Source organism: Aptenodytes patagonicus, chromosome 1 (assembly GCF_965638725.1).
Source record: "Aptenodytes patagonicus chromosome 1, bAptPat1.pri.cur, whole genome shotgun sequence".
Classification (NCBI taxonomy): domain Eukaryota; kingdom Metazoa; phylum Chordata; class Aves; order Sphenisciformes; family Spheniscidae; genus Aptenodytes; species Aptenodytes patagonicus.
Window position 1 is genome coordinate 47,239,977 of NC_134949.1, and position 12,097 is coordinate 47,252,073.

General features: G+C 33.0%; 1 protein-coding gene across 1 annotated transcript in view; it reads left to right on the forward strand.

Annotated features, from left to right (window-relative positions):
* LRRIQ1 (leucine rich repeats and IQ motif containing 1) overlaps positions 1-12,097 on the forward strand; it is a 114,777-nt gene that overhangs the window by 18,450 nt on the left and 84,230 nt on the right. The window contains exons 12-15 of the mRNA XM_076333896.1: positions 486-613; positions 6,794-6,867; positions 7,165-7,258; positions 11,341-11,517. Of these exons, the coding sequence (XP_076190011.1) occupies positions 486-613; positions 6,794-6,867; positions 7,165-7,258; positions 11,341-11,517 (473 nt within the window). The remainder of the gene's footprint in view (positions 1-485; positions 614-6,793; positions 6,868-7,164; positions 7,259-11,340; positions 11,518-12,097) is intronic.

Here is a 12,097-nt window from a genome sequence, read left to right on the forward strand (position 1 = left end):
AAAATATTATTATCGTTACGTATAAGTAATAGTTCAGGCTGATTTGACGTATGCTGATCCTCCAAAAGTTGAAGTTGGTGCTGCAGCATTTGAAATAGGAAAGTGGTTTGCTAACTGTATGCTTAGTCATATTTACTGACAATGATTCTCCTGTGAATCCGAGAGAAAAACCATTGTCAATAAGCAGCAAATAACTGCATAAATAAAATAGTAAGACTGTGGCTCTTGGGCGCTTGACTTTTTTTTTTTTTTTTAATGTATATTGACTATTCAGACTTGGTAGAAGACATTAAAAATACTTACCACCTGATATGTAGAAATTATGTGTGACAATTGCTATATACATAATAAGGAAATGATGCATATATCCAAAATGTGTTTTTTGCTTGTCTTTAGTAATGATTTATGAAAAGCATCAGGTAAGCATTCCATTGTTGTTTCTCTAATTTATATTAATTTTAAATAACCATCTCTTTTCTATTTAGCTTCCAAGACTGGAAAATCATGTTCTCCTAAGAGAACTATATTTGGATGACAATAGCATTTCTGCTGTGAGAATGCTTTCTTTGTATTGGTTGCCTCTATTGCAGATTATTTTGCTGTCTCAAAATAGGTAAGCAAGAAACATTCTTCCATTTACAAAATTGATACAGAGGAATTTACTAACATAACACTTATCTGAAAAGTATAATTCTCAGTATGGTTAAAATATCACTATCTTTTCCAGATATTCTTTGAAAATATGTGTTTGACAAGTAATGGCATCGGCTACCTTTAGCTAAGAAAATTTGAAACAGCTTTAACTATGAAAAGTAATTTTTTCTATTAGATGTTATATGAAAATAATTTTTGAGCATTGTGGCATTATTAAAACCATGGTGTTTCTTTTTTTTCCTTTCTTTAGCGATTGTTTCTAGAGAATGTCTGTCAAACTTCATATTTCACAGCTAGCTTATTCAAAACAGACTTTGAAGGCTATGCTAAGTGCAACTACTAGAGTTAAAAAAGACAAATGAGAATGTTGGTTTTTATTTTACATGCATATGTTAATGCCCTCCAAAACAAGCATATTTGCTTTAATTTTTCACTCTTATGGTTCAGTTTGAAAGGTATAAAATAAAAAAGAAGGATCAAGACCAGCAGCATAAAACTAGACCATGCACTCGAGTACTCTCTAATTAGCTTTCTGTTCATTATCTGAGCTAATCTGTACATCTGTAGAGTTAGGATGAACAGATAATTCAGGAGTCAAAATTTTTATTTCCCCATCCCCTTTTTCTCAATTTAAATTCTGCTGAAAAAATAAGGAACAATTATAACTTCCAATGTGTTAGTAGTCAAATGAATCTTAAATTAGTATAAATTAATTATTTTTCTATACTGTGACCATTTCGCTCTGAATAAGATTGATCTCAGCTAAACAAATAGAATATACTGTTACACACAATATACAGAATATATGGTCCGAACTAATCACTTAACTCTCCTGTTAATGAAGAGAAGAAGATGCTTTTAGAATGTGATTCCTCTGCCATTTTTAGACGTTTGCTACACCTACAGGTGCCTGTTCATCTTCACTGACTATTAAGAGTCAAAATGACCAGCTCACATGTAGGTGTCTACATTTGAACAGATGAATCCCATTCTATGTGACATTTAGTTCAGCAGAGTCAACTGTAGCTGGGATCCTGTGGGAGAAAAGATCTGTAAGACTGTTTCCTGTTATTATAGGAATGTCCTTCATGGAAAATTAATATTATTTATTATATACAACCTATATTTTCATATAATTTTTCAGATTGTTTTCATATTATCTCTAATGAAGTACTATGCATGTAAACTCTTGGATGTAAATATAACACCTAGTTATATTTACAGAATCTAATCTTCAAGTTGCTGGGCTTTTAGGGTTTTTTTGTTCTTTTAATTCTTCTGGAGTTTGGAGAAAGTGCTTCCTGCCTGTGACTAACAAGAGCGTTGTTTGTTAAGTGTTAGATTCTGAATCACATGTATTGATTTAGTTCAGTTCTTCACTTTTTTTTTTCTTGTCCTGTTCAGCTTTTTGTGGAAAATGCAGTAATGTGGCTGCATCTTCTTGTAGTTTCCTCCTCTTCCTCCAGTTTGTTTTTTGTTAACATTAAGGTGTAGCTATGCTGAGTGTAATAAAAAGTTTGCAAAACTGCTTGAAGACCTCATGTCCCTGCTAGGGAGAGAACAAACTTAGGAGCACAGTCTCAGGCATAGCTTGAATGCAGCCTCTGGATCTAGGTTGTGCTGGATTGGCCACGTAGATGTACCTTATGTCACTCACCTATCCCATGATCTTACAGTTTTTAATGTCCATTGTAGTGCTTTTTCTTGTTTTCCAGTGGCCAAGCTGAGATGCAGTGTTTGGTCCACTGACTTTCTTCTGCTGGACTGGGAGAAAGCACGTATTTTTGCATCAGCAAACTGGATGTGCTGAAAATACACACACACACCTCCTCCCCAAACAATTCCCTTTCTTTCCTTGATGTATCTATAGCTTATCTCAAATCTTTGTGACAAACAGGACAAGATAGCCTTAAATGCATATTAAAAACCTCAAAATTCCTGGCATTTCAGTAGCCTGCTCTGTTACACTCACTTTATGTACACTTATAAGCAGCTCCATATGTGTGTGCTATAGCTTAAGTAACTCGATGTTCTATGGAAACAGTGAATGTAATGGAGTAAGCTGTTGAAAGAAAAGCTGTTTCTTTACTTTTATCCTACAGCTAGTGCAATTTTGTGAATTTTTTTCAAGTGTGTACTGAGTGCCATTTCCTTTTTACTGATTGCAGGAAGCCCATATAATGGTAATGCTGTGAATCTGTATTCTTTCTAAAAGTGAAGGACTGTGAAAAGAAAATTCTTACACTAATTTACAGGACTTTTTTATTCCTGAGATGCTTTGTCTGTATCATAAACCAGAAATTGCTGAAGGTGAAACTCCAAAAATTAATTGTTTTAAACCTACAATCTAGCAACAAGGAATTATAATATAACAGGTAGCGATTAACTCCCTGAAATACAAAAATGGCAGCTATTTCACCACTACTGCTTTTATTAAGTGTTTTATTGTGGCTTTCACATACAAAGCATATACTTGGTCAATGTGCAATTGACCAAAGCCAATGATGACTATCCTCTTGACTTGGTTACTGCAGAATTGGCACTATGAAGATCTGTGCTCTATTTTATAGCAGCTGGAGAACACAACTGTTATGTTAGTTTAAAAAAGGCACATTTTCTTTTTTCTTCTGTTGTGGATAAAGATTTAGGTGTAGGAGAGAAAAACCTTGCCCCTGGGACTAAAATTAATACATACTTAATATGTGCTAAGAGTTCATGTAGTATTTATAATTGCTTGTAATCCCACTTAATTATGTAGCTTACTTGTTAATGTCTTTTTCATTTAAAAGTTTTACAGTGAGACTAAATCAATCTGCTGTTCAGGTAGCCATTACTTTTTCTTTTTTTTCAACTTCAAAATAGACATATCTATCCCTCTTAAAATTTCTGTTTTAATATAACATTAATATGGCAAAGTTCTTTTTTTGCTATCTCTTGTTTTTCATTAAGATAACCTAAGTGTGGTAGAGAAAAATGTAATATTTAAAAAAATGCAGTCATCTGCAAAAATTCCTCTTTTTTTGGAAACTGGTTTGGCCAGAATCAAGTTCTTTGTGAACATGTTGCTCCCATGTTTCTGCAACTAGATGCATTCTATTCCTAAAAGGCTTATAATAGAAATGCTAAAAAGTCAGCTCAACTCTTTCTTAGTATGTATTGTTCTCCCTACTTAAATATATATGGTATCTATGTTTTTAACCTAATTTCTCAGATGTAAGAATTGAACTCACTGTCATTGCAAGCCATCATGTTTTGAGAATTAGACCACTTTTCCAGAGTCATCATAATAAATCTAATTGTTATTGGATGTTGAACTAAGTCAGTCATGAAAAAGCTATACTTACGTATAGTGGTTTTCCCCATCCCATCCTTACCAGTCTAGATTTTTTTGATCACTTTCAGTAATTCTTTGCTGGTGATAAGTTTGTCTCTAAGTATGTGGCACCATGGGCAATACAGTTGACGTACTGCCTACTAGAGTATTCAAGAAACAAGTGGCTGACTGACAGATTTCCTACATTATATTTGATTACTACTTATAAATATGGTGAATATTGCAAACTAAAATATTTTTATTTTTAAAGAATGAAAAAGATATATGGGCTTTACTTGAAGATCTAGATTAATATAAATTTGTTTTTAATTATTTTGCCCTCCTTCCTGCTAATTTCTCGTTAACATCAATGATAATTTTTCTGGGGAAAAGCAGATGCACAGCAGGATTTGGACCATCCTGAGCAGTAACCACGATTCATGTTCAGAAAAGCAATCTTTATTTTCTCTGATGCATACTTGCAGCTATTCTAGTCTCTTAAATCTTGTTTTCTGACATAGAGCTTCTGTGGCTATCTGTGCCCTGTCCTGCTGCAGCCTTAAATGGGAGCAGAAAGAGGAAGCTATAGCTTGCCTTTTTGTGAATATCTTTTACTTTTGTGTCTTCTTTGTAATTTATATCTCTCTTATGCCCAGGGCTAATGTGACAAGGTCAAGTAGTATTAAGTTTTCAGTAATGTCCTTTGTCTTTCTGGTTTGAATTTTCTTAGGAAAAAAATTAACAAAGAATGTCAGTAAAGGGAAAGCTATAGAATGACGGGGAAACGTTTTAACTCTCATAATGCCAACAGCAGGCAAGGATAGTCCAGTAGACAATTTCTAACTCACCACAGCATATACTGATAAAGATCCAGAGAACTTGCTCACTATAAATAAAAAAATACTACATTATCTTTTGTCCCTTGTGCAAAGTATGACATTTATTTTCCTGGATATTTCTGAATATGTGAATCTATAATCTGAATCATGGATTTTCAGTCTTTGCAGCCATACTGTTAGCCACTAATATCTATGATGATGTTTGTTACAAATACTAAATATATTTATGTACTATTGACTGGTCATGAGAACCTAAAATGCTGATATTTGTAGTACTATGTACAGATCTATGTATAAGGCTTAATGCTTTTTAGAGTTAATACTTCTTCATATTTATTTGATTCCATGGAAAACTGTCAGGGAGGTAATAGAACTAAATAGGACTAGAACCAGGATAACTTTACAATACGGTTTGAGAAAGAAATGGAAGTATAGTGACACATACTCAATTGGCTTTATATGTGTTTCTCTGAATTTACTATTAAAATGTTACATTGTCATATAGAAATACTTGTCAACTGAACATGGAAATTATTTTTTTTCTGTTTTGCATATGGCCAAATTTTCAATAAGATTAAAGAATCTACAACCAACATTTGGTCCAGAATTTGTGTACCAGAGTTAAATCCAGCTCTGTCTTTCACTTGTAATGCCTGTGCTGGAAACACAACATAGTCACACATTTCAGCAACAAATAGGCATTTTTGGCTCTGACCAGCTGTAGGTTTGTGGAGTGAGTGGGTTTCGTTTTTTTGCATGGTCACGCTTCTGACCATAAGAATTCTGATTTATAGCTTTCAAAGGCACTATATCCCTCAGAAAATACTGCTTTCCATGAAAATTAGCAGTCACAAAGTGACCACACACATTGCCACTGGTGTTACTATTCTCTCGTTATGCCTAGGCCTTGTCCTTACAGGGATGAAACAAGTTACCTAAACGTGTATTTTTTTTAAAAAGATATAGTTGATTTAGTATGTGCTTATACATAAACATTCTAGTTTTAGTTGAATACTGGGTTTTTTTGCATCTTGATTTTAATTTTTCCTCCCTCTTTCATATTTAACATAAAATAAACTTTTTAATCTGAAAGGTAATATTTGGAAATAGCCTGGCAGCTGACCGAACCATTCAACATTCATTCTTAGTTGCACCAGTGCAAGTTTGTAAGTAAAGAAACTTGAATAACACTGGATGATAATGTTTTAATAGTAGTGATAATATCTTACAGTCCAAAATCCTTTGTACAGATGATTGTCAGCTCAGTTTCTTTACATTTACTCTTCAATACTACAAATAAGAATTTTGTCATGGCTTTACTACTGCTTTGCTGCTTTATTGCACAAGAAAAGCTCTGATATGCAAGAATAGCAATTCCATAACTGTCTGTGTAATAGGCACCTATTTGACACTGTCTTACAGAAGTAGTAAGACAGAGGAAGCACTAAAAATATATTACAGGACAGTCCAGCCTTGATCTGTTAAGAAATACAACTGTGACAATGATTATGTTAGTTTTAGGATCTAGGAAGTAATGTGCTGAGTGGGGAAGAGAAACAAACTGACAAGAAGTTTGAGCAATGAGAAATGAAGGAAGAGGGAAGAGGAAAAGCAGATTTTATTTCTTCTCCAGAATCAGGGCCTTCTGTTAGTTTCATTCTAGTTATGGTGCCTAAAGAAAAGCCAATTGAGTTGTGTAAATTTTACAAGACTTCAGACCCTCAGCACTACATGCAAGAAACAGAATGAAATATTTACCAGATAAAACAAAACATTAATGAGTAAATGTTAAAAACTGAGCTACTGAGAAGACTAAGAAATGCTTTCAAGTTAAAATTTCAGTAATTAGTTCTAGCACCTTGGATAGCTAAATGAGTATTTTCTTATGTAAGTAAATTGTCATAACTATAAAAGATTCTGGTGCCTTTCTGTTTATGAACTGCTGTTTTATTTAATTGAAAAAAACCCTCTTCTGTTTTGTTCTTAGATTAACTGAGCTTGTGCCTTTAAATTCATTTGTATCTTTGGAAAAGCTTGATATTAAAAATAACTGCTTGTCAGGTAAGTTGTATAAAAAACATAAAACCCCATCCAAACAAGAACTTCTTAATTAAATTATAAACTTATTTGAATTTGATTGTTCCCATTTATTTATAAGAGACATTTATACAGAAAACATATAAATATTTTCCAAACATGGATGTTATAGATATTAATTATAACTATACTGTATAGGTAGCAGAACTGCTTGTAGTACTTCATGATTTTGTTACATTTTACTTTCATGTAAGATTTTATGAAAAAAATATGGTTCTGCATTCAAATTTATATTTAATTTTCTTTCCTACTACAATACAGACCTTAAAGGTGTCATTACATGGTTAAGTGGCTGTCATAAACTAAGGGAGTTGTCACTCAGTGGAAATCCTCTTCTCCAAGAAAGGAATTGGAGGTAAGAAAATAAATTGATTTGCTAAATCAAAAAATCAAAATCAGTCAAAAACTTGGTGTACGGACATTAGTTAAATAGTACAAATGAGGTATGAACACTACGACAAATTGGAAGAGAATCATATGAAAATGACAAATAAAATTCAATTCTGTGATCTTTATTTTCTAAGAATTCCAGTTTGTAGTTTTGTTTAAACAAAAATCTTGATGTTTGACCTAGCACTTGGAACCTTAATAAGAAGCAGTTTGTGCTAAAACTCGACAGTGGTCTCTCTATGCTATTTAACTGTTATCCTAAATAAGTGTTTTACTTTATGACAATTTCTTTAAACAAATGCAGAAATTATAAAGATGATATAGGCCTTCTTTGTGCTGTTTATTTGTAACTGCTTCTTTGTCCATGGATCAAAATATCTTTTTTTTCAGCTTGAATTCTGGTCATTCCTCTTTACTGACAAGTTTACCACCTTTGGTAACTTTAACTTTCTGACTGAGGCTTTGTCTGACCTTTATTACCCTATTTTACATTTCATTAAAACTTTTACACAAACATGACCATCCACTCAGGCTTTTTCTCCTTCTCTTTCATCTGCACTGTTTAAAACCTTTGTTTTTTCTCTGATTATTAATATTCTTACACTGCTTACTTGCCCTTCTCAGAACCATCAGTTTCTGACTGTATGTCACATAGCTTCTTAGAGTGTTTCTCTTTCTGCTTTGCTGTCTTTTTTTTTTTCCTTATTTACTCCCTTCCATCACTTCATCCATTCACTGCTTAACAGTCTTGCTGGTGTGACAGGTTCACACTGCACATAGCTAGCGAAAGGGTGGTGTCTATAATAAATGTATCAAGGAATCCTTGGCTTAGCATCTTTTAAGGAAAAAAATTTAGAAGAGGAAAGTCGGAATGAATGGTTGATTTTTCCTTTGTAGTTGAAGCTTAGACTTTTTTCTTGTTCTGAGAATTCCTTATCTTTACACCAAAAATTAATAGCTCTTATGATTATGAAAGAGACACAGATGTAAAAATAATGCTATTCTTTGCCCTCCAGTGATGCATAATGCTGAAATAATAATCTGAAAAAAATTAAAGAGCTGGTCCTAGAGACTATTATATGTGTATATAGAAAAACTGGATAGGGTGGAATGGAAACTTGACATATGAAATGAGATAGATGCAGTCACCAGAATCCCTGAAATGAGTAGTTGAGATAGGATTGTATTCGTAATCCATACGAATAAAATTGTACATGGATAGGTTTTTTATATTTTTTTGTATTTTAGTAGAAGTCTCTTGGTTTCTTGAGAATTCTGTGGTCTGAAAGCCCATACGTGGGCCAATGCCATCAAGACTTAAAGCTCTCTGAGAGAATTGCTCAACAGAAGTACAGTAGTGCTGTTAATTTAATGTGAAGTGTTCTTTCATCTTCCTTAGAATTAATACTTTCTAGTCTACAGGCCTCCAAGAGCAGAATGACAAGTTGGAAATGCAATTTTAGATTTTTAGGTGACGTTCTAGAATACATGTGTTGAAATGGTACAGTGTCTTTTAGTGAACTCTTACTATAATTCCATTAAATGTACAAAGAAGCATTTAATAAGTAAGAATTTAAATCATTACCAATTCTTGCAGCTGAGGAAATCAAGCATTTACTTAGGAAAGTGTTGACATAATAAAATGTCTGAGGAAGTTAAATGAGACACAACAGTTGGACTTTCATTTTGGATGTAATTAAAACAGGTGACTGAGATTTTTTTATTAGAAAAATATGATTTTTTTTTAAGCTTAGCAATTTTGAAGAATGACCAGAATTGTTCCTTGTATAATTTCAAGTCAGTTAAAGGTGGGGCTTTACACTGCAATGTTACACAAGAATGTGTTCAGATAAATTATGTTCACATTTGCTGTATTAGATTGCCTAGTATAACAGCAGCAAAGTTTGGGGGATGTGTGTTTTGGAGTATGTGTTGTATTAAGAGAAAAAACAAGAACAAAACCACCCTTACAAGTATATCTTCAGTTAGAAGATTTTTGTACAAATTTCTGATTAGTATTCCAGTGGAAAAAAAGCTATTTGAAACTTTTAGTTGGAAATGTTTGAGTAGTTTGAAAGACAGCTTTACAAATACATTCTCGGTTGGTTTGTTTGTTTTTTAACGAATGGACTTATTTGCACTCCCATGGCTCCTGCAGGTAATTTTGTGAATAAAATTCAGTGACTGTGACAATATTTTAAATTCCCATTCGCATTGTTTTAATTCCCACTATTTTACAGAACTAACTGCTATTTCACTTGTAACTTGGAGGGGAAAAGCTTTCTGAATTCCAATTTAACTGTAAGAACTGACACTTTAGATTGCTTGACCCAATAGAGCTTTTATGATTAGACAAGAGATTAATTTGTCTAAAGGATTTAAAGTATGGGATACTATAAAATATGGATTTGCTGAATACAGCATTGACCATAACTTCAGGCAATATGTTCCAGTGAACTTTACATAACCCCTTGATACCAACAAAGGAATTAGTTGTAAAATTTCCCAATCGGTTTTGTACTTTCATGTCCAGCCAGCGATAACACCAACAAAAGTGAAGTAGTAAGATATTTTTTTTTAAAAATTAAACCCTGGGATCAGTCTGAGCACTCCTAGGGGAATGTGTTTCAATGCTGTAATGATTAATAGAGCCTCTTAAGTGACAGAATATTCACCAGGAAGTTTTCACTAAATGAAATATTGACTCAGCCCTTCACCAGGAGAAACCCAGCTGGAAAAACTAGTGTTGAGATCCCATAGCTCTAAGACACAATACTTCCAGCATCAATCAACTTTGATATGGCACTTTTTTGATGTATCACTATTCAACATCAGCTTTGGTAATTTCTCTCTATGTGTTCAGGGACTGTCTATCTAAATCCATCGTTTTATTCCAAATGTATTTCAGACAGTGTTATTCTTGCATTAATGGGCAGTAGAGAAGGAAAGTTTTATATTTGCAAAAAACTAATATTCTATTCTATTGAGCTACATTTTGGAATATTCTAACTCAGTCATAGAAACTTTCTCTGTTTTTAAAGTTAGTGTATATTGTCTGAGCTGAGTAATAGTCCTTTAACTTCACAGGGAATAATCAGGGAGTTCTAAAATTTTGAAAACAGTATTATATTTTTTAATAGTAAGGGGACTTACAGCCTACAATAAGTATTCTTTCAAGAGTTCTTAAGTGTTACTTAAAACTAACTTAATGAAAGTATTGAATGTTGATGTATTGATTTAAATAATTTTGCAGTCTTGAAACTTTCAACAAATTTGGTCTGGTATAAGAAATATGTGAAACAAGGTTGCAGTACTAGATTATATTTCACAATAACCTAAAAGAGTGAGCACTGATGATACTGGTTTTTTAAATCAGTAGATAAGTTTCTCATACATATTTTTTCTTACATCAGTGGCCCAAACTGTCCTTTTCATAGCAAGGAAATGTCATCTCTACTGTCATCTCTTTCACTCACCCAAATTCAGTATTTCAAAAGTGGATTTTTTTCCTGTCAGTCATACTGAATATCATATTGCTTTATGTGGTATATGTAAATGGTGAAGGGAGTAAGACTGACAAAGTTTAGTATTTTGCGCAGTTTTTAAATCTAAACTTTTCAATGTGTCACATCACTGTCACAAAATCAGTGCCATATCTTAATCCTATGACTTAGTTTGCTGTGTTGCCTACTAATCAAATGCATTACAGATGCCTATGCACAAGTGTGTCAAATTTTCCTGTTATTGTTTAAGTAGGTAAAATGCTAGCTCTAGTGAATTGAGAATGTTGCCATTGACCTCCCTGGGGTCAATATTTCAGCAGTGGTCTTTATAACAACAAAGTATTAAGAAATCTTGCTAAGTTCTGTGGTTTATTAAGAATAAAGTTTTAGTTAATATATTAACATATGAAGTAAGGACAAATATATACAAATACTTAGAGAACTATCATCATGTTCTGTCTTGTTATATGATCGTATCAATAAAACGGGAGTTTTAGCATCAAGAGTTTTTCATAAAACTAATTATGACTTTTTCTTTTCTCAGGCCTTCCTTGTGTAAGGTCCTTCCTAGTTTACAGTTTCTTGATGGTGAGATCTTAAACTATCATATTTTACCCACAACTGAAAGAATCAAAGGATCAGAATCAAGAACTTTTCTGGAACTTTGTCAAGTTCAAATTGAAGAAAATGCTCTGCTGAAAAAAAAGGCTGCTGAACTGGGGTATGTATTTATGTGAATATAAATTGTGTTCAGAAATACATTTTCATGTATTGTTAGTGTAGTTCTTGGTGTCTTGTGAATTTTACTTAGCCTTTTGCCTGGAAATGTGTTATATTAAGAAAGAGATTAGAATCATTGACTTCAGTGCAAAGTGTATTTCAGACAGATACTAAAATATGTGGGCCTTGACTTTTCCTTGTATAAGTTTGAGAAGACAGGTGATTCAAAACCTTCAGTTAGTAGTAGTTGAATGAATTCATACACACAATATATTACAGTGGTATGCAGGAATAGTAGCTTAAATCCTGAAAGTGGTGTAATCATATTAACATGATTTCCAGCTTTAGCTTAATCAAACCTAGTTTGGCTAGTGGTGCAATATGCTCTATTTTTTTCCTGCATTTGTTTTCCATGTCTGTTTTATTCACTTTCTAAATGATTGCAAAAGATTTGACCTCTTTTCTCTTAAAGTAGTGGATCAGATGGCTCTGTTTACAGGTCTTTGATTTTGTCATACTTACTACCTTTATGATTATTACCATGGTTAGTTGTCCAGTGACTTCAGCTTAGACACTGAAGG